The sequence below is a fragment of the Rhagoletis pomonella genome, unplaced genomic scaffold (assembly GCF_013731165.1).
Source record: "Rhagoletis pomonella isolate Grant_MI unplaced genomic scaffold, Rhpom_1.0 Rhpom_scaffold_00002, whole genome shotgun sequence".
NCBI classification, from domain to species: Eukaryota; Metazoa; Arthropoda; class Insecta; order Diptera; family Tephritidae; genus Rhagoletis; species Rhagoletis pomonella.
In genome coordinates this window covers 33399561-33424514 of record NW_023458556.1, presented here as the reverse complement: position 1 = coordinate 33424514, position 24954 = coordinate 33399561, and the positions used below count along the sequence as shown (strand labels likewise).

The following is a 24954-nucleotide window of genomic DNA, read 5'->3' as shown; positions in this document are numbered from 1 at the left end:
CGCGAAATGTCCGCGACTGCGTTCTAATGTGAACAAGGAACGGTTAATAAACTGTAAAACCCCTCACATACGAGCATTGGAGCTTGAATTTTGCGAAAAAAAATGCGAATGCAATAGAAATAATGCCGTAAATTGAACTTTTACTGCCACACACTAAACGACCTAAAGTATCAGTCATATCATGAGTATCCCCGTTTCAAAGTGATATTGTTTGCCAATTATGTTCATTTCTTTATTTTTTAGAATTTTCAATTATATTGTTTGCCAATTATGTTCATTTCTTTATTTTTTAGAATTTTCAATTAAAATACACCAGCCCATTTAATTTTGCAGTTTTCTTCCATATAAAAGTAAATTGTGTTGATTCGTTATACGGAAGCAAATGCGACAAAAATATCTAAAAACTCAAAGGCAATTTTTATAGATAGATTGGCGCTTACACATTTGTTATTGTTTGGCCGAGCTTTTCCGATTTGTGGCGTGCGCCTTGATGTTGTTAGACAAAGGGGAGGGACCTACAGTTTTACACCGACTCCTAACGGCGATTGTATTTTTATGAAAAGGTGTTTTTCATGGCAGAAATACACTCGGAGGTTTGCCATTGCCTGCCGAGGGGCGACCGCTGTTAAGAAATAACCTGCGATGTTGTTTTAACCAGGCTTGAACCCAGGCCTTGCGTAGAAACTTGCATATTATTACAGAAAGGACCAGTTTTTTAGTGCCAGTTTAAACTTAGTTTTAACCACGGCCGTGCACTGAAAAACTGGCCCTAAAAGTGAATACGCTATAAATTTGTCTGCTGAATAAGGTCACTTCTGAGAAAAAAGTTTGATATTTGGATGAAAATTTGTTGAATTTTTTTTTAGTTTTCGACAAGGTTTTAAATTTGGGTTTATATGGGTTTTTGTTAGAGAATGAACTGCATTTTAATCGAAATTTCTTAAAAATAAACAAATAATCATAATTGGCAAACAATGAGGTGCTATTGATACGACCGGTACTGTATGAATCTTATTGCTATCGTTACCCAATTCGTTTGCACGAGTTTTGCGGAGCTAAATTTCGCATTTAACTAATTTATAGTTGGCATATGTGTTCAAATTTGTTGGCAACTCATTTTATGCCCACTTCACTTGGATATTGAGAAATCGTCCATTACAGGTTATAATGCAATTTCTTGGCAAATACCAAAAAAATGCTTACAGCCCAATGAGTTTACCCAGTGACAAAATTATATTCGGCAGCGAAAACATACATTTTAACCCCCTGCTTAAGAAACAGTTGATAGTACAAGCGAAAAAAAGATTTACATAAATGCAACTTTTTATTTGATTAAAAAGTATTTCATTATTAATAAACTTAAGAGAAGAAATTAGTCTTAGCAATTCTTTTGTTTATTGTAGTTTCTTATCTTCTTTACCACTTCTTGTGGACAATGTATTACCTTCCTCCTTGAAGTGTAGAAATACAAAAGAGAATACAAATACGCCTATCATCATTGAAAAAGCACTGGTGTAGTAAGGAAACGCGCTGGGTATGAAGCGTTCATATTCAGTGTGTTCTAGTGGACGCACAGAGACCTGTGTTGTATTGTAAAGGTGCGTATAGCCAACGCGATCGTAGTTTACCTTGAATTGGTACACCCCGTATACATCGGGTATCTTAAATTTGGCTTCATAACGTCCGCCATTGATTTGTTTGAGTGTGGTACGTACAAATGGATCAATGCGAACGAATTCCAGTTGTACGTCATTGGCTTTGAATGGCTGCCATTTTTCTTGCACTAACTCTTCTATGTTGATTGTATATACAACAGGGTCGGTTATTGTGTACGCTTGCTCCGGCGGATTATACTCGCCCTCTTTGTGATGATTCACACTGGCCACACGCAAACGTCCACTTTCGCCAAATGCCCACTTACTTATTGCAGTAGCGACATCCCGATTACTTGCTTGCTTGTGAGATATACCATCTTGTGCATTTTGTATAGGTTCAGTAAAGGCTTCGTCGGAAAAGAAATGTAACGATCCAGAAAAGACAACACGAGCATTATTTCTTGCTTGCAAAGCGGCAATAAGTAATGTACCGCGTCCAACCGCATGCGGGTATTCTTTCACAGGTTGGTCAGGATTATAACTATACGCTGTACTCTCTGCAGTAAGCAATTGAAGCACTAAAGGATTTTCCTTGTCGGCTAAAAGTCCGGTGCCTCGGTAAATCAACGGAGCAGTTTTTAAGGGTCCAACAATAATAGCGGCGTCAATGAGATTACGTGCTGACGTTAAAATTGTAGTGTGATCTCCCATATCTGAAGAGTCATAGTTGAGGTGATCAATAACGGCTGCACCTTCTTCGTCCACTTCGAAACCGCATTCCGATGCGAACTCACGCAGTGCATCGCCAGACTGCTCACTGGCAGCCACCAACACATTGCCACCATCGTCAACGAATTCAGTGAGCTTTTCTACGCTAAGATCACCACCGAACTCCTCAACACTTGGTGCAAATACAATAACATTTTTGTAGATATATTCACCATAACGTGAAAGGACTAAGCCAGAATCATCAGCCAATTTATAAACTAGCTTAAAGCCTCGATCTGTTGAAGAAAATGCACGTACTTTTGTTATGACCACGTCACTAAAGAGGAATTGATTCGGGCTTACCTTGCAATGATTTGAAGAATATAGAATGTGTCTCACGAATTGCCAAATTATCAAGTAAGACTAAGGTATTCGCATCAGAATCCAAAATCGCATTCGAAGCTTGAATAGCCAGAAAAATAAATACTAAATACCTCGATACACTCACCATCGTGGATTCTAGCCGGACAATTTTCGGAAGATGTCTAATTCAGGAATGTAAGAAATACATCGATGCACACCATTCGATATACCGAATAAAACCGATGCTTTGTACTCAGGGCTGCCAACTCACCTTAGCTATGAGGTGCCATATCAAGGCGAATTTAAACAAGGTGAAGTTAACAGAACAAAAGCAAAAACTTCAATAATGCCTGGGTTATAATGGAAGTAACGAAACTGAGTGAACTTTCACTTAATTATCTATTTTATGGGAAATGAATGCAAATGGTTATAATGCACGTAAACGTAACGTAAAACGGAACAATCTAAAATCAGTAGATCCTTACGAATTCGCCGCGATTTGTTACGATTCGCCCCGTCCATTATAACCAAGGCAACAATTTGACAGCACACTCTTCAAAAGCAAAAACAAAATACATGTATGCTTTGGAGCGAATTGAGATTTGACATAACACCCTCCATACAAAATACATGTGGTTGTCGTTGTTGTAATCTAAATTCGCCAGTAATACCACCTTGTTCAAATTCGCCTTGGATCTATTGATTTTAGATGCTTACGTTTTACCAAGGCGAATTTATACAAGGTGGTGTTGATGGCGAATTTAGATATTCGCCGCGGTACTTATTAATGTCAAAATGATGTTTGTTGTAAACAAAGCGAATTCATATTACAGCAAACACATCAAGGCGAATTTATATAAATTCGCCTTGAAACACATCATTTTGACATTAAGTACCGCGGCGAAAATCTAAATTCGCCATCAACACCACCTTGTATAAATTCGCCTTGCGTTTTACGTTGCGTTCAAGTGTATTATAATCGTTTGAATTCATTGCCCATACAATAGATAATTAAGTGGCAGTTCACTCCGTTCCGTACGTTCACGTACTCTTATGTAGATAATGGCCCGTAGTCATAGTCAAAATAAAGTCGACTTTAAAGTTAGTTGCAGCTTTTTGACATAATTTTCAATGGGATATCTGTCAAAAAAGCTGCAACTAACTTTAAAGTCGACTTTATTTTTACATGACTACGGGCCATTGTCTCTTCTCTGCTAAATTTTTCAGTGCCCGCGGCCACACTGCTTGTATCCATTCGCCTTGATTTGATTCCGAGGCGAATTTATATAAATTCGCCTTGATTTGTATAAATTCGTCTTGATTTGTTCCATATTTTGTCTGCGTATAGTCAACGTTGGTCGACGTTTTTAGAAAATGGAAAATATTCCGCGTACTCACGAAGGTAAGTTAATTGTTATCCAATATTCAATAAATCTCCTCCATACACGTGCATGAAATAGTTTCTTTGAATAGTTTTAAATTTACTAAGAGTTATAGCATTACCGCACCCCCTTATTGATTTGGCTTCTCATCATGCAACTAAATTATGTTTTTTTTTTTCATATTACAGATATTGAGGCACAAATTGCCGACATTCAAACTAAGAAAAAAGAAATCCAAAAAAGTACCACAACTGGCGTTGGATTATTGGACAGTGGAGGTTTCTATGACACTGATTTGTACGACGAGGCCGGCGGTAAAGGCAAACGTCGCTATGAAGGATATAATACATCCATTGCTGCTAATGATGAAATGGATGAAGATGAAGACGAAGGATTCCCAGTGCCACAAAAGCGTACGACTTACACGGCACCTACATCTGTGTTAAAAGATGTTACACAGGGTAAGGAAGATGTTGATCCTATGGCTGAGAGGCGCCGCCCAACAATAGCGGATAGGGAAGATGAATATAGGCAAAAGAGACGCCGCATTATTATATCACCCGAGCGAGCGGATCCGTTTGCTGATGGTAAGTGCAATTAAAACATATATGCTTATGTATATATTCGTAAGAAACACATTGACTACATGACCCTTTTAGGTGGAAAGACTCCTGACATCGGATCAAGAACATATCCGGATATTATGCGTGAACAGTTGCTCAAAGGAGAAGAAAATGAGGTAATTACTACTATCAAGAAAGAATAGAAAAAATACTTTCTAATATAATTTGATACTTAATAATTTTCGAAAACAGCTTCGCAGAAAAATACAAGAAAAATCCAAGGACGGCACTTTGATAAAATCTTCAAATGGGGAGGTTGCAAAAGAGACTACTACACGAAAACGTGGTCGTTGGGATCAAACAGTGAGCGAAAGCTTTGTGCCCGCTAAAGCGGCAACAACTCCTAGTAGTGCGGCAACACCAACTTGGGAAGATGTAAGATTTTTAATATATGTAGGTATTTTATAGACGCAAATATATATGTATTTTCATATGTTCAGAAAACTCCCGGCGATCATCGTTGGGATGAAACGCCAGGCCATAAAGGCAGCGAAACACCGGGTGCTACGCCTGGTCTCGGAACACGCATTTGGGATGCAACACCTGCACATCCAATGACACCGAGCCATGAGACGCCAGGTCACGAAAAATCAGCACGACGTAATCGTTGGGACGAAACTCCGAAAACAGAGCGCGAAACTCCTGGCCACAGCGGTTGGGCCGAGACACCAAAACCAGATCGTGGTACAAGTGACAATGTTGTCGCCGAATCTACGCCGGGAGCTTCAAAACGTAGATCGCGTTGGGATGAGACGCCATCGAATGCCACACCTTCAATGACACCATCTTCGGCTATGACTCCGAGCCTCACACCAACTATGACTCCTCATGCTACGCCAGGGCATATAACTCCACTCTTAACGCCCGGTGGCACCACACCCATTGGCGTCAAGGCAATGGCCATGGCCACTCCAACTCCGGGTGCATTGGCAGCTATGACACCAGAACAACTTCAGGCATATCGCTGGGAAAAAGAAATCGATGAACGTAATCGACCCCTCACAGATGAAGAACTTGATCAAATGTTTCCACCAGGTTATAAAATATTACCGCCTCCTGCTGGATACGTGCCACTGCGCACACCTGGACGTAAATTGATGGCAACACCAACACCGATAGCGGGCACACCCGCTGGATTCTTTATTCAAGTTGAAGATAAGAATGCCAAATTCATGGACAATCAACCGAAAGGTCAAAATTTGCCATTTATGAAACCGGAAGATGCACAATACTTTGACAAATTGCTAGTAGATGTGGATGAAGACAGTCTTTCTCCAGAGGAAGCAAAGGAGCGTAAAATAATGAAATTACTCTTGACTATCAAAAATGGTTCACCTCCAATGCGAAAGTCATCACTTCGGCAGATAACAGACAAGGCGCGAGAATTTGGAGCCGGTCCTCTATTTAATCAAATCCTTCCATTGCTTATGTCCCCTACCCTGGAGGATCAGGAACGTCATTTACTTGTAAAAGTTATTGACCGCGTACTATATAAGCTTGATGACCTGGTGCGTCCATATGTTCACAAAATTCTTGTTGTTATTGAGCCACTGCTTATAGATGAAGATTATTATGCCCGAGTGGAAGGTCGCGAAATAATCTCAAATCTGGCAAAGGCGGCAGGTCTAGCTACTATGATTTCCACGATGCGTCCCGACATCGACAATATCGACGAGTACGTCCGTAACACAACAGCGCGTGCATTTGCCGTTGTGGCATCTGCACTTGGAATACCGTCTTTGCTACCCTTTCTCAAAGCTGTATGTAAATCAAAAAAATCGTGGCAAGCTCGCCACACCGGTATAAAGATTGTGCAACAAATAGCCATATTAATGGGCTGTGCTATACTGCCACATCTGAAAGCTTTAGTGGAAATCATTGAGCATGGACTTGTGGACGAACAACAGAAAGTGCGTACTATAACTGCTTTGGCCATTGCTGCCCTAGCGGAAGCAGCAACGCCTTATGGTATTGAATCTTTTGATTCCGTTTTGAAACCCCTCTGGAAGGGTATTCGTACACATCGTGGCAAAGGTTTGGCTGCTTTTCTGAAGGCCATTGGTTACTTAATTCCACTAATGGATGCTGAATATGCCAATTACTATACCCGTGAAGTCATGTTGATTTTAATCCGTGAATTTCAATCGCCGGACGAAGAAATGAAAAAGATCGTATTGAAGGTAGTGAAGCAATGCTGTGCTACTGACGGTGTAGAAGCTCAATACATTAAGGAAGAAATTTTGCCGCATTTCTTTAAGTTTTTCTGGAATCATCGAATGGCCTTGGATCGCCGTAATTATCGCCAACTTGTGGATACTACTGTAGAAATCGCCAATAAAGTAGGCGCTTCTGAAATAATTAATCGGGTGGTTGATGATTTAAAAGATGAAAACGAACAGTATCGAAAGATGGTTATGGAAACCATAGAGAAAATTATGGGAAATTTAGGCGCAGCAGATATTGATTCACGTTTAGAAGAACAGCTTATCGACGGAATACTTTACGCTTTCCAAGAACAAACCACCGAAGACGTGGTAATGTTAAATGGATTCGGTACAATTGTAAATCAGCTCGGAAAGCGAGTTAAACCATACTTGCCACAAATTTGCGGTACTATCCTTTGGCGTCTAAATAATAAATCGGCTAAAGTGCGTCAACAAGCTGCTGATTTAATATCGCGCATCGCCATAGTAATGAAAACATGCCAAGAAGAAAAGTTGATGGGTCATTTGGGCGTTGTGTTATATGAGTATTTGGGTGAGGAATACCCAGAGGTTTTGGGTAGTATTTTAGGTGCCCTTAAAGCAATTGTTAATGTCATCGGTATGACGAAAATGACCCCACCCATTAAGGACTTATTGCCGCGTCTAACACCTATTCTGAAGAATCGTCATGAGAAAGTACAAGAGAACTGCATTGATTTGGTAGGAAGAATTGCCGATCGCGGACCAGAATATGTATCAGCACGCGAATGGATGCGTATTTGTTTCGAGTTACTTGAACTTCTAAAAGCGCATAAGAAAGCGATTCGTCGCGCAACAGTCAATACTTTTGGATATATTGCCAAGGCAATTGGCCCACATGATGTACTAGCCACTCTGCTAAATAATTTAAAAGTTCAAGAGCGACAAAATCGTGTATGCACAACAGTAGCCATTGCTATTGTGGCCGAAACTTGTCGACCCTTCACAGTTCTCCCTGCATTGATGAATGAATATCGCGTACCCGAATTGAATGTACAAAATGGCGTACTTAAATCCCTATCTTTTCTGTTTGAATATATTGGGGAAATGGGCAAAGACTATATTTATGCAGTTTGCCCTTTGCTGGAGGACGCGTTAATGGATCGCGACTTGGTTCATCGACAAACTGCTTGCGCTGCTATTAAGCATATGGCACTCGGCGTATATGGCTTCGGGTGTGAGGATGCATTAATTCATTTGCTCAACTATGTATGGCCTAATATTTTTGAGACTTCGCCCCATTTAGTTCAGGCTTTTATGGACTCTGTAGATGGCTTACGGGTTTCGCTGGGACCTATTAAAATTTTGCAATATACACTGCAAGGACTATTTCATCCGGCACGGAAAGTGCGTGATGTTTACTGGAAGATCTATAATTCTCTTTACATTGGAGGACAAGACGCATTGATTGCAGGTTATCCAAGGATAACTAATGACCCAAAGAATCAATATGAAAGATATGAGCTGGACTATATGCTTTAAAAGAACCTGACGGAAAAGATAAAAGCAACATTTTTTTTTAATTTTATTACAAACTATGTAGCCGTATAATGTTTTTAGATGTAAAAATTCCGAACAATTATATAGAAATAGTTACAAGCATATGTATACATACTTATTTCGCTTACCCCCCTATTATGAATTTCCGTACGATAGACGATAACCGCTTGCAAGCGTATCGTAGAAATTAGTTTTGGTATTATTCTTTTCATACGCCCGACACACGCCTGACAGATCTATTATTTTGAGTGTCTGTGGTTTTTTTATCGTTAACCAAAACATTGGTTCGTAATAGGGGATAACAGAATGTAAGCGTTTATTGTGCATCGTACGAATTCATAATAGGGGGGTTAGAATTAATATTAAAAAAAAAGAATCAGATTTGATAAACTTTATAAAGTCAAATTTTCATATATCGCTCGCTTAGATTGTTGCTAAGTTCCAATTTAAAAATTTTAGAGGAGGAAAAAACGTATAGCTATTTTCTTCAAGTATTTCGCAAAAGTTTAAATACAGCATTTTGCCTGTTCAACGAAAAGCAAAACTCCATACGAATCAGATAGATTTTTGGTGCTTCTTTTTTTTTACTTAGCAAATTTCCCTTTCATTGAATATAAACGAGAGTAAATAGAACAAATGCCTTTATTCTTTTCGAAACAATGCATTTTAAGTTTATCTAGCCGCCTATATCAAAATATGAGTTTTCGTAAAAAGTGGACTTACCAACTTTTTACTCTAAGCTAGCGATATGTATTTTCTTTATTTATAAAGCATGTTCAAGCGCGGTTGCAACAATCAATTTTAAATTTATCAGCCTGTTAAAATTTGAAGTTGATTGGCGAAACTAGGGATAAATCTGTTTAAATTTTTTGCTTTTTTATTTTTTTATCTTTAAAATTGATCCGAATTTTTTCCCATGTTATGCTACATGTATTTACCTTTAATTAATTTGCATTCTGTCATTCGTCATCGTTTTTACACTATGGTTTCCAGATGAGTTAAAAATTAGACTATTTCAGTTAACAGTCCAATTCTACGCCCACTGCTGTATCAACAACCACAGCTTCATATTCTTTTGAAGCTGCATTTTTCAATCTATCAGGCATGTTCTGAAAATCTTACGATTCTTGAATATTTGTAATGAAAGCAATAAATATTTCTAAGAGAAACTGCTAAGAACGCATCATTTACGTCACATACATATCGTCGATGCCCCTGCAAAACAGCCTATCTTACGGCACTCAAATTTTACAGGAGGGCAAAAAATCTGTTTTTCGTCGAAGGCATTGACTTGATAGGCGGAATTTTTACCAGCTATTACTTTTGTTTTAATAACGATTTTCAAAATCTCGATGCGTGGAGTTCAGGGCTACCAAACCGCATTTTTGCCCCAACGGCGATTTAGGCGGTTTTGCAAAGGCATCGACGATATGTACACCTATTTAGTCCCATTATTTTGCATTTTTCTTTAGAAATCCCCCAAAATAGGTTTTGTAAATAGCCCCGATTTTAAATAGAATAGAATTTAATTAGGTTAAAAGCCAAGTCGAAGCGATACCGAAGGAAACGTGCATTCGTAAACCAATGCATGTTTACGCGAAGACGAAAATTATGTGTATGTTGTCAATTGAAAACAATTCATTGTTGTAACAGCATACAAATTCGGACATTCGTTCGGCACATCCGCATTTAACCTACTCAGGTAGAAAATAGCCTGCTGCAGTAGCCAGAGCGAAGTTGGACTATTGTTGTTCTGGTCTCCCGAGGCAGATGGAGCTCCGTCGCGTCTATGTCCGGTGTTTGTGTGCCTAGAACGGCATTCACAGGTCTTGAGTCTACATAACTCGAGACTGCGTCCCTGTGAATGCCATTCAAGGCCTGTCTGTGAGCTGACGGGTCCAGAGGCTGCTTAATGAACCTCTGGACTTGGTCCGTCAGTTCATATAGATGCCTCCTGACGTGCCTCGGGGAGGGTTCCTCTGCAAGCAGCTGTCTATTTGGCTGGCCACATCTGTGGCTCGACTGTCGTGGGTTTCTGTTGACGGCTTCAAAAGTTTTGTGAGTATTAGATTCAAAACAGGACTGTCACTCCAGCAACACTCCCCAAAAACTATTTCGAGAGCTTGTATGATATTACAACAACAACAAAAAAGTTGTGTCGCTGGGAGTCGACGTCGATCTTATTTAGCCAATACACAATTTGTGCTGACAGTAATCAATTGAGGGGTATCGCCGATCTAAGCGGGGTTAGGTCGCCGAAACAACAGCCCTTGGTCGGGTAAAACCCGAGTCATTCCGGTACGTAGAACCGGCTGTCTTATTAAAGTGAAATGTACATTTCTGATGTAAGTATATATGTATGTATATTGGATAATTTTATTAAACTTCTACTGTACATACATACATTGAAATACAAGACTTGTTCACTTTATACTGAGTATATAATACAAAATAATATATATATCTATAAAAAGAGCAGTAGATAATTTGTTCATTAAATGTATGTATATCCTAATATTTCAGTTTCATACAAATGATCATTCGAGAGTTTGGCTGTGCTCAACTCTGTTATCGCTCCATTAATTCCTCAAAAACCATAATTAAATTTTCTAATCCAAATATATAATTGTGGTCTGGAGTTGTGCCATCGGCGGGGAACACATGTGCAAAATCTATCATTTTCACCTTAACCCATTGTGTTGCATTTGTTGAATCATCTCCCAGGACTTTCCCAAAATTTATTTGTGCGCTATAGTTATGTGCATCGCCGTTAGTCCTCAATGGAATGCCATTGTAACGGTGCATATCTGTTTGCTTGAAGTGTTCCTCAAATTTGTCAAAGTCGTAAACTAGTAATAAGGAACTGGCATAGAAATTGTAAAGTGTTTGCACTTTAAACCAGTCTCTGATTCTGTATAGTTGCTTCAGTATTTCGTATACAAGTAGTCTATAAACTTTTCCGTTTTGAGCGTTAATGAAGAGCGCAATAGCGGCTCGAAAACCATCGGCGTCTAATTTTTTGCCATATTCTTTACTGTAGCGGAGCGCTTTGCTGTCTGTAAGTGTATATACCTGGAAGCCCGGCAAACAAAGTCCCAACACTTGTTTACAGCGCGCATACTTTTGTTCTTCTACACGGCGTTTTTGTTCTGTTGCTATTGGATCCCAAGTACGTTCTCCTATTTTAATATCCATTATACACGGTTTTTTCATGCCGTATGTGAGATCCTCCATTTTCAAAAAAGTATGCTCGCAATTGTTGACTACTAATTTTACGATTTTATGGTATTTGGGCACCAGGGAACGTAGCATCATCAATATGTTAGGTTCATTCGATTTCTCTGCCTGTTGCAAGCTTTCGTAAAAGTTTAGTTCACGTGCACCACATTCTGGCTTACCAAATGGTTTTAGTACGCAACCACTGTTGTCTTGTAAAATGCCTACAGCAGCTGTATCAAATGTGTGACCAGCCACTTGTGTTTCCATTGCTGCAAACCCGGAAGGAAGTTGAATATCGAATTGCCCAACAACCGAGCTATTGTTTGTGGTTATATTCGACATTTTTGTAGAATTTTGACTTGGCATTGGTGGATAACTTGCCGCGAGTTGACGTCAAAAGCAATTGTAAACACATATGAGTAACGCAAATTCGTAATAAGACTTCTTTCCAATAAACCCGAGCAACCAAACAGTTAATTCAGCTTGATAGTGTTGCAATATAATCGATACATTATCGAGCCTAAATTATCCGTTCAACATCGACTTTACCGATTGTTTTCACTTGTTACTCGTCTCTGTACAAGGCGAATTTATACAAGGTGGTGTGGATGGCCAATTAAATTTTCGCCGCGGTACTACTGAATATCAAAATGATGTGTTTGTTGTAAACAAGGCGAATTCATTTTACAACAAACACATCATTTTGACATTAAGGCGTACCTCGGCGAAAATCTAAATTCGCCATCAACACCACCTTGTATAAATTCGCCATTTGTTGAATTGGTTTAGCACAAACCAAAAGTGGAAATCAAAATATTAACGATGTACTGGACTGTGTACGCGCTTGTGTGTAAAGCATAGAGTTTAAAACTGATTTGTAAATAGTAAAACAGAATATCAAAACCAAGGCGTATTTAACAAGGTGGTGTTGGCCGTATATAAGTAAAAAATTACACTAACAAGTTAAACGCTGATGTCCATACTGTCATTGGTATGAGTTACAACAAACACATCATTTTGACGTAATGGCCTCCACGGCGAAAAACTCAGCTGTCGCCGCAACACCACCTTGTTTAATACACCTTGATCAAAACGGTGCAAAAACTATTCACTTGCAAGTTTTTACTAGTTGTGTGTTCAACTTTTTCTGCTAGTTTTCTCTTCTTAATTTTACGCTCTATTTTGCTTTTACGCTCTCGCTGTAACGTTTTATTAGAGAAGCTACTATACAAACCTAATTAGTCGTTTCCGTACGCCACGTTCATATAAAGTTTGTGAAAGGCGAAGGCGTGAAGTACGGGAACAGGCTAAGGCCCGGTTGCTCAAAGCCTTGTTGACACTAATCACCGGTTAACATCGTTATCGACGTTTTCGACTCCATACATATAACACGGTGTCGGTAACGTCGATAACGATGTTTAACCGGGGATTAGTGTCAACTAGGCTTTGAGCAACCGGCCCTAAATGTTTCACAACAAAATATGTTATTGGCAAAATTTGGCAAAGTTGGAAATAAATTACTGAAACTGAGCTAACGTAACTTTTTGGAGTCATTTCAATTTTTGGTCAAAGTCACTTCTCCTTTTTGTACAATTAAAAAACTCGAATGAGGGTTTAGAGCGAGTTTTTCAGTGCTAGTTTAAACTTAGTTTAAGTAAACTGAGTTTAAATTGAACAGCTGGCTGATATTTGATTGGCTGATCTTTGTTTAAACCAGCCAGATCGGGCGTTTAAATTGAGTTTAATCCACGACCGTGCACTGAAGAACTGGCCCTTAGGGCCGTTTGCACCATGTCTAGTTAACGCTAACTGGAGGTACATCCTTCAGTTAAGCACATCGGCTGCTTTATCAATCACATGTTATATGATAGGTGTCGATAACGTCGATAAAGATGTTTAACTGGGAGTTAGAATTAACTAGACATGGTGCAAACGGCCCTTAATGTACTACAGATGTCAGTTTTGAAAAAACATCGATAGATACATTAACCATTTATACATCGAGTGGACAAATTTCGACGCATCGAAGCAAAACATCGATATTTTCGATGCATCGATGTTTTTCCGACATCCCTACCGATTTCGCACAGGCAAGGGATACGAACGGAGTCCGTCGGAATTTGCACGGCAATAAATTCCTATTTTTTTATAAGTTACTCGTATTTTTGCATTGTTTTAGTTATTGGATAATAAAGTAGATATGGCGTTGAATCCACAGTACGAGGATATCGGTAAAGGATTTGTGCAACAATATTATGCGACTTTTGACGATCCCAATCTCAGACCGAATGTGGCCAATTTCTATAGTGTGAGTGTGAATGTGACTTGCAGCTGGTGTTTCCGCTGCTGTCTACTAATATTGCTGCTACTGATGCTCCACCTTGGGTTCTTTTTAAGAGCATGATTTAAATTTTAATTTCCTCCAAAATACATTTGATTGAAATGCATTAAGATAATTGAGTCACCAAAGCTGCTATCGCCATTGGTGCTATTTTTAGCTTTGTCTTATAAGTGGATTCCGCGTTTCAATTTGCCTTAATATTGAAGCATTTTAAAGCAGCAGTAGCATTGAAACAAATATGTATAACCAATGTAAAATGTTCTAACAAACTACGTTTTGCTATAGGCAACAGATTCGTTTATGTCCTTTGAAGGCGTACAATTACAAGGTGCCCCTAAAATAATGGAAAAGTTATCCGTAAGTACTTCCGTCCAAGTTTGATGTGATGTTGAATTAACTCTACTCCTTTTATGTAGAGCCTATCGTTCCAGAAAATCTCACGAGTTATAACAGCAGTTGATTCCCAACCAATGTTTGATGGTGGCGTTTTAATCAACGTGCTGGGAAGGCTTAAGGTAAATTTAATTTCCAAATGAAATATTGAATAGTCTTTACAATTATTCCGACCCCTCTATTCTAAAAAAAGAATCCTCATGAGAAGGCATATATTTAAGTAGTCGAACTTGTTCTTGATCTATTTGTGTACACGCTGCATTTGACGCCCTCATCAGACCGATGATGACCAGCCGCATGCGTACATTCAGACATTTGTTCTTAAGCCTGTGGGTGGTAGTTTCTTCGTACAACATGACATTTTCAGACTATCACTACACGACGTATAGTCACGCGGAATATATGTACATATGCTTCGCGTTTACTGCCTTAGACTCGCACTCGACGGTGAACGCTGCAGCTACTGCTACGTTAAATAGAAGAATATTTTTGAATAACTATGCTACTTTGCTAACGTATGTTATCTTAATTAACGAAAAAAATATATATGCAAATCAAATGGCAACAATTTAGGATAATAAATTTGACTGACTAGTGACTGTGTCGCGCGTAAAGTCGCCAGCTTTGCCACCAAACACCGCCTGCCGATACGCTAGGATGTGCGATCATTAGATGAAGCCTATTCAGCGTTTTCGGTATTAATTCCACTACATAAACGAAATCGTATACGATGCGAGCCGATGACCACAAACATGAGTTTTTCGTATGTAAAATTTTTTAAATATATCTAAATCGACTACCCCAGGATATATAATAACTTGCCTCTTAACACTTTATATGTTACACATGCCCGTTTATTTAGAAATTGGGTTTGATGAACAAAACCTTAAGGACATAGTAGAATATCGTCCCCCGTATGCAGAAACATGAATGTGTAAATATGAATTGTAAAATATGAGGTTTTGTGTACGCATGAAATTCTGGGTTTTGGTATAACATAGAACATCCAAAGGTTAATCAAGTCAACCCAATAACTCAAAATTGGTAAATTTACATATTCATGCTTCTGGCATATGGGTGACGATATGTATGTGGTGTTAACATCCTCACTTTTTTACTAGCAAAATGTGGTTGTAAAGCTTTTTAAATATGTAGCTCATTGGAACGATATGTACACTTGTGAACAGCTAATAAAGCCAGCAACGTTCTGATCAATTTTGACTATTTTCTTTTTGTTTTGTTTATTATTATTTTTTCATAAGTCTAGCTCGTATAACAAACACCATATAAATCCACATTTCAAACTTTATGCAAAAATTATAAAAAAATCTGAAAAGTTTCATCTGAATTTTCAACTTTTTGACCAGATTTTTTAAATTAAATTAAATTAAAGCGTGGGGCGTATGTAATAGACTTGAATTGATATGAAAAGTAATATATGTATGTATGTACATACATATGTGGATATATGAATAACGATCACTTAAAATCGATCTCAAATTTTGTACTTGCTGTAGAAATTTTAGGTCTATGTTATGTAGTTTGACTATTGTCAATTAAATCTAATTCTTTGTATTGCACGTTGCGCTCCGCGTTTTTCGTTTTCAATCTCATAAATTGTTTATAATGACTTGCTAAAATTTCAAAATCAAAGTTATCAAAACAAATTCTATGCGACTGAGAATTTTTGTTTTTTTTTTTACTTTTTAGTCCATTTGTAAAAGCGTGGTATTTAAAAAAAATTTTATTTATTTTATTTATTAGTTTTTTAACTATAATTTTATTTTGATCTTTTTAGTCTTAAATTCAATTGATTTTAAAACTATTATAAGGAATAGAATAACACGCGACATCAATCTTTGGAATTTTCATTCGTACTGTCATCACGTAACTTTAAAATGGCAATTAAACGCAATTCACATACGTACTGTCATTACCGGAAATTGCTGCATCTTTTAGGCACACCATTACATTACATTAGTTACATCCCAAGCTAATAAAAGGGAGGTAAAAATACCCAAAATCGATCAAAATGTTTCTGGCTTAATTAGCTGATAACAAGTGTATATGAATGTGCGCAGAAGCTTTGGGAGAATACATTTTAATAAAAAAGCTTTACACATTTTATAAGAGACTAAAAGATATTGTAACATGCCCAAAAATATATATTATAAACGTTACTAATATTTATCACAAAGGTAACTGCCAGAATAATTACATCTCGTTACTTTAATTCACAAAGGCCCTAACTTTCGCCCTTTTTCGAAACTGTGTGTTTCACGGATTTTGGTAGGAAGGACTAAATTTACACCTTCAATAAAAATTTTAAAGTGTTAGTACCAAAAACAACAGAGATATAGTAAGCCCCTTAAAAAATCCCTACCTGTTTTTGATACTCTTTTTTTTATTGGTTAGGGCCTTTGTGAATTAAGGTAAACGACATGTTTGTATGTATAACTTGGTAGTACCAAACAGCTTTTATGTTTTAATTGTTAATTCACTAATAGCAGTTCGCTGTATAGTAGTATTTTAAAAACTAGATGTACTGACGATTGAGTTTTGAAAAAGTACATATGTGCATATATGTGTACCCTTGTGGTCATCTGATTAAGTTAAGTGACATTTTGACCAGTTCTGGCTATTTTTCTTTTGTCTATTTAATGCTTGTAATTTTTTTTATAAAAATCTATCATAACCAGCACCACATAAATCCACATTTCAAACTTCGTAAAAAATATAAAAAAATTCAACAAATAGTAACAAGTACACCCAAAAATTGTAAACTTTGATTTTTAATAATTTTTTTTGCTGACGCTGGCTCTACAATTAGTTTCATATCGAAGAAAACCGTCAACAAAGAAATCATTAAAAATCAATGACATATTCTAACTTCTTGAAATTTGCACTTTAACCTACTAAAATTTGGTGGGCTATAAAACTGCGTACTTTAAATTTATTTAAAAAGTCTGAACGAAAAGTTTAAAATATTTGGGTGCAATTGTTAAAGTTAGTTGAATTTGTATACGAAGATTGAAAGGAGTATTTATGTGGTGCTGGTTATGTAATGTGCTAGACTTTTATACAATTTTATAAAATTCATTAAATAAACAAAATAAAAATATGCAAAACTGGTCACAATGTCACTTAACCTAATCAGCTGACCACAAGTGTATGTTTGTATGTATTTACATTTAAATTTTCTGCACTGAAATTATATTTTTATTTCTAACTAATTTTGTAAATGTTTGCTTGATAAAATAATTTTACCGTTATAAGTACATATGTATGTATGTCCTTCAGTTTAGTCGCTTATCTATAATTTACGTTTTCTTTCTATTTGCAGTGTGATGAGGATCCACCACATGCTTTCTCGCAAGTCTTCGTTTTGAGGCCACTCGGCGGTACATTTTTCTGTGCACATGACATCTTTCGTTTGAATATACACGACACAGCCTAGTTGTGTTAACATTTTGATTACATTTATAATAATAATGATATAAATATTAAAAAATGGAGTGATTGTAATAACGTTAGAAATTGTGTAGCATTTATTTCGTGAATGTATAGTCGATTTGTCATTTAACGTTATTAGCTTATGGAAATAATAATGCATTGCTTTTAAATGGATTCTTTTTGTTGAAAATTTTTGATGCTTTTTAGTTACAACGCCTCAGCTAACCATATACGATATAATAAAATAGGAATGTACGTATTGGGCCGGGGCGGTCGCTATACAAAGAAAGTTTGTAATTACACTGCCTAGTTTGGAATATTGAATTTCTTGATTTTTGTATCAATATAAAAATGCTAAAAATAGCCAAAGCCGCCTTTTCTTTCTAAAAGAATATACACTTGTGAACAGCTGATTAAGTCATCAACATTTTGATCAACCTTGGCTATTTTTCTTTTGTTTAATTAATGTTTTTTATTTTTTCATAAAAGTCTAGCTCATTATATCTGTGGTCATAAGCAATAACCGCCTAAGTCGACTTAAGAAAGAATTGAGTTATATATGCTATCATATTCTGCGATTACTATTCCATGCCTGTTTGAAATCATCATCTCGCCAGCTAGGCTATTTGAAAAGTTATAGACGAAATTATTTTTGTTTCCCCATAAGGCTAACATTACAATCCAAATGCTTAAAACTTTTTTCTCGATTTCAGGTTTTTCGACAAACACCACATAACTTCACGTTTCAAACTTTGTGCAAAAGTTATAAAAAATCTCAAAAGTTTCATCGATGGCTGAGTGGAAGATCGACCTATCTCGGCTGCCAGTTCGAAAACGCTCTATCTCAAAAAACTTTTCAAGAACGCCCCATTTCAGAATTTTATCCAAAAACACCCTACCTCAAAATTCGGTTAAAAAATGCCCTATTCACTTCAAAATGTATTGAAAATATGCTGATATAGGGCGTTTTTGAATCGGCAGCTGAGATAGGGCGTCTTTGAAACGAATTCTGAAATAGGGCGTTCTTGAAAAGTTTTTTGAGATAGAGCGTTTTCGAACTGGCTGCCGAGATAGGTCGATCTTCCACTCAGCCATCGACTCATTAGAAGCATTACTCGATCTTATACAAAAATATCATGGTTTCCAAGGCTTTTTGTTTAGAGTGTTTTTTTTTTGAGTATGCAGTGGGCTATTAACCATTAAATTCTACGGTAATAATGTGGAAGTTTCAAGTTGCTAAAGAATCGCGTTGACTTTTAATAATTTTTTTTTTTCTGACTGCATGACGCAATTTTTCCATAAAAAAAAATTGGCGAATATATTTTGTATGGAAAAAAATTTATAATGCAGTCAGAAAAAAAATTAACAAGTAATTTTTAGCAAAAAAAAAACCGACTTCAACTCTCATATAAAAAAAAATATATATATATCTCATGATCCGCTGATCGGATCTTAACCAGATTAGTATGGGACCACCTCTGAGACACTACCTTTCCGATGCAAAAAGAATTAACGAAATCGGTTGACGTGGTCCAAGTTATGCGGTAACATACATAAAAAAAAAAAAAAATATTCCGACGAACTGATAACCTCCTCCTTTTTTGGAAGTCGGTTAAAAATCAACCTGCACATTATTACCCTGGAATTTAATGGGCTTTAGACTGCATACTCAAAAAAAAAATCAAAAAAATCTGAATAAAAAGTTCAAAATTCAGCTGAAACTTTGCAGATTTTTTTATAATTTTTGCACAAAGTTCGAAATGTGGATTTATATGGTGTTTGTTATATAATGAGGCAGACTTTTATGGAAAAAATATTAAACAACATTAATTAAACGAAAGAAAAATAGCTAAAATTGATCAAAATGTTGAAGACTTAATCAGCAGTGTAAATATTTGGCGCTCATACTTTTGCTAAGTGTTTGGGTGGGCTCTTCCTCCAATTTCCACAGTTTTACAACGCCTCCGAACTAAACTAGAAAATTAAAAATTTTTTGCAAAATGGGTGTGGCCCCACCCACCTACTTATGATGAAATGCTGTATCGCAGAAGGCGCTTTATCAATCTTCACCGAATGCGGTACGAACATTGCTAAGAGTGTAACAAAAATCTTTTTACCATTTTTGAAGTTAGGCAATAACCATGCCCACCTCCCATATAACGGTAATTTACAATTAATAAGCAGGACAATGACAATATGTTCAGTCTAACAGATAACTAAACTCCCCAAAAATGGCGAAGATATGTGTCTATGCATCTGTTATTTGTATATAAACTACATGAATTGATCAAACTTGGATTGTGTTTTCCTACAAAATTAAAATTTAGAAATAATTCCCTTTGTTGAAATGATTCCCGATATGTATTAACAGGTCCATACTGAAAATTTTGTAAACGAAAAACTGAATGAAGAATTTATAGCGGAACGACGCATATGGATGGCAAAGGACTGGCACCGTTCGGGAAATTTTCATGCAATAACAACATAAACGAATTTATACAGCTACAGCCCAAAATTATAAAACTCAAGCTTCTTTTCAAAGGGCTTTGAAATCATGTTCTGGCAGGTTCTGCAATTCACTTTCGAGTGAATTTGAGCTTTGAATTTAAATTGGCAGGGGTTGAAATTCACTCGGAAGCGAATTGCAGACCCAGCCCGATTCACACTTCTCTGAAGTAATATAGTTTTACTAATTAACAATTTTTTCTTTTAATATTTACGATATTGAAGTTATTATCATTAGTATTTAAAATGCATAAATTTATAGTATGTACACATACAACATTGAATTTAATTTCATGAAAGTTCTAAAACATACTTAAACAGCGCCTTATTCTTGTTTTTTTCGAGTTGTTTCGATCGTATTGAAAACGTCTTGAAGTGTTCCTTGGCTTACGCTGTAATCTGCAATATTCAAACGTCTCTTATTTTTTTCCATGGATCCATATAAAAACGAGTAACTAACAATTGGGACTGGCAAATAAAATTTAAAGCAATTATCGATTCGCTCCCTAAAAGCACAAAAGGCATACATAATAATTTTCCATTGAGTAAAATAGGGTAATTTCGCTTAACTGTAATTCAGAATCTTCATGCAAGAAAGTCACAAAACGAATCAAATTTTCGGAATCCTTATGTAAGCTGAAAACAACAAATTCATATGTATGTACATATGTACATATATATTATGTTTTTGTGAACACAAATCGATTAGTATTTAATGAGTTGAAATTTACTTCTCTTTGGCTTCTGCAGTTGTAACTCCATCAATTCTTAATTTTACATATAGGTAAAAACCTTTTGTATATCTGCTGCGTAGATATTGAGTATTACCAATTGTCCACATCTCGCCTTCGTTGTATATAAGCACACGATCGGATAATGCGTCCAACTCAACGGCGTTTGATGTTGTGAACACAAGCGTTTTACCTAAGAAACGTTTATAGCGCAGAACATTCCATATTTCACGACAAGTATGTGGTGAAAGTCCGCGTGTGGGTTCATCCAAAACTATAATCTTTGGTTGAGCAATCATTGCGAGTGCTATGTTGACCTTGCGTCGTCGATCATAGCTAAGTGTGCGAATAGTCTTGTCCATATAAGAACTCATGATGAAAGCGTGGGAGAGGTCACGTAAAATCCCTCTAATATCTTTCTGTTCAATACCGCGCAGCATACAAAAGAAACGTAAAATCTCACGAGGCGTAAAACTTGCCCATAGTCCATGGTCTTGTGGCGCGTATGCCATTTTTTTAAGCGCTTTTTTCAACTCATATTTTAGTTCGGTTCCATCAACGAAGATATCGCCGAATGCGAATTTGTTTTGACCAACAAGCTGCCCGGCTAAAAATGTTTTACCGCTATGACGTGTGCCATATATTGCTAGGCTTTGACCCCTGGAAGATGTTTTTTGATGACAGTTTAGTATCATTATTACAATGCTTAGCTTTAACTTCACTGTTAGAAACCAAATCAGTTTTTGCGGCTTTAATAAGTTTTTTTTTTTGATGTCATCTCTGGATATAAAAGTCGATTTGTCGTCGTTGTTCTTTCACCCAAAATTGAGTGTGGTATCTCTAACATAAAAAAGCTTCCACGGATGGTGAACATTTTTTTAATTCATATTAATAGTGGTATTATTCGGTTGCAACCATCGCAGATATACCGTTTTTGCTTATGCAGTCTCACTTCGAATCACTGATCGACTTTTGAAGCTTAAAACTATTTGGAAATTTAATTCAGTTTAATCGGAATTTTCGTTTTTGAGAAGACATTCGAAAATGCACTCAGAAGTTAGCCATACCCTACCAAAAAGCTGCATGAAGAACGACAACAACGCCAACCGTCAAGTAGCCAAAAACGTAAAAAACTCATTCATAGCCCACTAAAATTAGAATTTTTGTCAAAAGAAAAAATAGCTGCTCTTGGATTTTATGTTTTTTTTGGGGTTTTTTGCGTTTTGCAAGCTAATCTTGGATTTTTCGTAAAAAATGGTTCAATACAAATTTGTAGAGAGTTTAATTTCTCACATGTTTTATATACATTTTTTTTTTATTGTAAATAATTAGAAAAATTGATGCGCTTCGATATTTTCTGGAATAAAATCTTGCAGGTATTTTACAGTAGCAGAAGGTGGAACTTCACCGCTAAAAGTATGTACTTAGTTTCAGTGTTAATTCACCGCACGAAAGTTTTTTATGAGCTATTTAAAATTTATGCTTCAATTTGGCGCTTTGAACGACATCTAAATGTTTTTTGATTTCAAAATAAAAAATAAGGGTATATTTTTTTCGGTATAGAACAATTTTAGGGGGTGAGGGCATAACAATTCCGACTTTACTTTTTCCCTCCATTTTTGGACCACCCTAATGCACATACCATCGTATAGCCTCCTAAGTAAAAACACCATCATCTGATTGTTGAAAAATGCCTAAAGCTGAAATCACCTGTTTTTCGGTATTTACTGTTATCTTTAACAATTTCTTCAATTTCTATTACGATTTCTTCTATTTCAAAATAAAATAGGCACAACTTTTCAAAATTTCACGACGAAATAAGCCATAACCAAGATCTTCACTGTAATGCCAAAAGTCGTAACTAATATTTTTTTTTTTTGCATGAAAGGATGTGGGAAGTTGTAATTTGATGAAATGCATCATATCAATCAAAAAGTGAAATTTTTGTTAATTAGGCCTTTTGAGTTCCATGTGAAAATGTTAGTTACTTCTATTTGCATTTGAGTTTACGACGTACGTATTTACGTAGGAGTAAATACATACATACATAGTATGTACTAATACCACCGAGTAATATAAAGGGGATTTTACTTTCACTTACTCTTCAGCCAGAAATGAAATTGTATTCAATGAGTTCGTTGTTTTTTGTATTTCGTATTCCAGCTGATCAACCATAAATCGTTTTTTAAGGCTACTTTGCAAGTCTTGGTGGGCTATAAATTCTTTCAATTTCATTACATCGTCGTCATCGTAAGGATGTGTTGCAGAATGCAGCGATTTAACGCTAAAAAAAGTGAATCAAACTGATGGGCATTTTCTATTAATCAACCAGAAAAACTAAACGCTTACTCTTTTTTCGATGAGAATCGCTTTCGTGCTCTTCTTGATTCAATGAGGCAAAGTGCAATAAAAAGAAATACTGCAGACGTTAGCATAAAGCAAATTGATAATAAAATCCCGGGATCGTCAAATTTGAAAATACTTGTAACTGTAAAAGCGTAAAGATAAAAAATAGATGCATATGTATGTATGTATGTATGTATGTAAGTATGTACCAATCCATAAATAGTACCTATTCGTGTACAAATGAACATACATATACTAAAAAGTAATCTTGAATCGTTCTAAAAGAGATCGAGGACTAAAAATTCATTTCCACCAAGTCTTAACTGCAGTTTATGCCTATTGGACAAAGGATAATTCCTCCTACTACATAAGTACAAGCAAACGAAACGAGGAGAAAAGCAAACACTAAGAAATAAACCTTGCCGCTCACTCCATGTTGAAATTCTTGGAACTTATCTGAGCTCTTAGCTGCAGTTAAGCCTCTGGTGGAAATTGGCTATAAGGGTTCCTGCTTATTTGTCGCCAAACATACTTAATTACTGTATTTTGGAATGAATTTCCGTCACCCCTTGCCTTTTCCTTTTAAACAAGCCGGCTTCGGTGTTGTCCCATCTTCAGTGTCGCTTTTGGGATTCAGAACGTTATGTTACGTGCTATATGGTTTTCAATATGTACGATAATATCGAAAAACGAAAAAAATGGGACCTTGCTAATTAAAATTTAAACCAATAAAAATTAATTTAGCTGAAGGTAGTCCGGGTAAAGAGCACGCAGAATTTCTCTTTCGGTAAACTTAAAACTATTTAACTTAAACATAACTAAAGTTAAATCTAGTGCTTAAATCTAATCTTAACATTCTAAACTATAACTATTGATTAATAAAACAATGAATTGTGTAATGGTGATTTCGTTTCTTCCAAAAAATTTTGCCCTTGCCTGGCAAAAAACTTTTTTGGTAGAAATGAAATCACCACAATTAAATAAACGGCAAGATGCAAGAGTTATTCGGTACTTACGACAACATTGCGGCAGCGCAGCGCACATATCGTGTTTATCACAGTCGTCATCCTCCAAACATGCCTGATCACAATACAGTTCCTCCTTGGTTTGGGTATATACGTTGCTTATGCCTTCCATCAACGAAAAAGTAGGAAATATTGACCAAATATAAAAGAATATCTCATTGTTTTCCAAGACATCCCAATAAATAAGATACGAAAATATGCCTGCAAAATTGCCATTATTTTTATAAGTGCATATGTATAGCGCCAATCCAGAAGAAGATGTACATACTTACATATCTGCGTTCGTATGGAATAGTAGCTTCCATATGTATGTATGTCGAAAGCCTGGCTTTAGTATAATGCGGCATTCGCAGTATACGATTGCGAATGACTCACTGGCGTCGAGCCGTTGAAGAACTTTTGGAAAATAAACGTGCAGAAGTAGTTCCGATACTAGCAAATCAATATTCTTATTAAGTCTTATCAAAAGATTCCTTGCTGTTTAAGGAATAAAGGGAAAAGCCGCATTATACTAAAGCCAGCATCCC

At 36.5% G+C, this 24954-nt stretch overlaps 6 protein-coding genes across 7 annotated transcripts in view; 2 read left to right on the top strand and 4 right to left on the bottom strand.

The window, feature by feature from the left end:
* The window catches only part of LOC118733473, an 85583-nt gene that overhangs the window by 36654 nt on the left and 23975 nt on the right, over positions 1-24954 (bottom strand). The window contains exon 9 of the mRNA XM_036462871.1: positions 24419-24628. Within this exon, the coding sequence (XP_036318764.1) occupies positions 24419-24628 (210 nt within the window). The remainder of the gene's footprint in view (positions 1-24418; positions 24629-24954) is intronic.
* On the bottom strand, positions 1304-2908 carry LOC118733480 (dolichyl-diphosphooligosaccharide--protein glycosyltransferase 48 kDa subunit). Its single transcript, XM_036462883.1, has 2 exons — positions 2667-2908; positions 1304-2599 (listed from the first exon to the last, which is right to left on the bottom strand). Exons 1-2 carry the CDS (start codon positions 2812-2814, stop codon positions 1395-1397), a joined length of 1353 nt encoding a protein of 450 aa, XP_036318776.1. The 5' UTR covers positions 2815-2908; the 3' UTR covers positions 1304-1394.
* On the top strand, positions 3949-9604 carry LOC118733474 (splicing factor 3B subunit 1). Its single transcript, XM_036462872.1, has 5 exons — positions 3949-4068; positions 4237-4635; positions 4708-4787; positions 4864-5046; positions 5112-9604. The coding sequence occupies exons 1-5, from the start codon at positions 4041-4043 to the stop codon at positions 8394-8396; spliced, it is 3975 nt and encodes a 1324-aa protein (XP_036318765.1). The 5' UTR covers positions 3949-4040; the 3' UTR covers positions 8397-9604.
* LOC118733488 (inositol polyphosphate multikinase) lies at positions 10776-12162 on the bottom strand. The gene has a single exon (XM_036462893.1). The coding sequence runs from the start codon at positions 11997-11999 to the stop codon at positions 10983-10985; it is 1017 nt and encodes a 338-aa protein (XP_036318786.1). The 5' UTR covers positions 12000-12162; the 3' UTR covers positions 10776-10982.
* LOC118733494 (probable nuclear transport factor 2) lies at positions 13632-17901 on the top strand. Of its 2 annotated transcripts, XR_004992262.1 has the most exons (5): positions 13647-13941; positions 14260-14331; positions 14391-14489; positions 14646-15130; positions 17711-17900. XR_004992262.1 is itself a non-coding variant. In XM_036462900.1 (4 exons), the coding sequence occupies exons 1-4, from the start codon at positions 13834-13836 to the stop codon at positions 17822-17824; spliced, it is 393 nt and encodes a 130-aa protein (XP_036318793.1). In that variant the 5' UTR covers positions 13632-13833; the 3' UTR covers positions 17825-17901. The 2 variants fall into 2 exon arrangements, 1 of the variants encoding a protein (XP_036318793.1); XM_036462900.1 differs by lacking the exon at positions 14646-15130 and having other exon boundaries at positions 13632-13941; positions 17711-17901.
* On the bottom strand, positions 20117-23392 carry LOC118733486 (ATP-binding cassette sub-family A member 3-like). Its single transcript, XM_036462890.1, has 4 exons — positions 23158-23392; positions 21057-21716; positions 20896-20961; positions 20117-20831 (listed from the first exon to the last, which is right to left on the bottom strand). Exons 1-4 carry the CDS (start codon positions 23289-23291, stop codon positions 20651-20653), a joined length of 1041 nt encoding a protein of 346 aa, XP_036318783.1. The 5' UTR covers positions 23292-23392; the 3' UTR covers positions 20117-20650.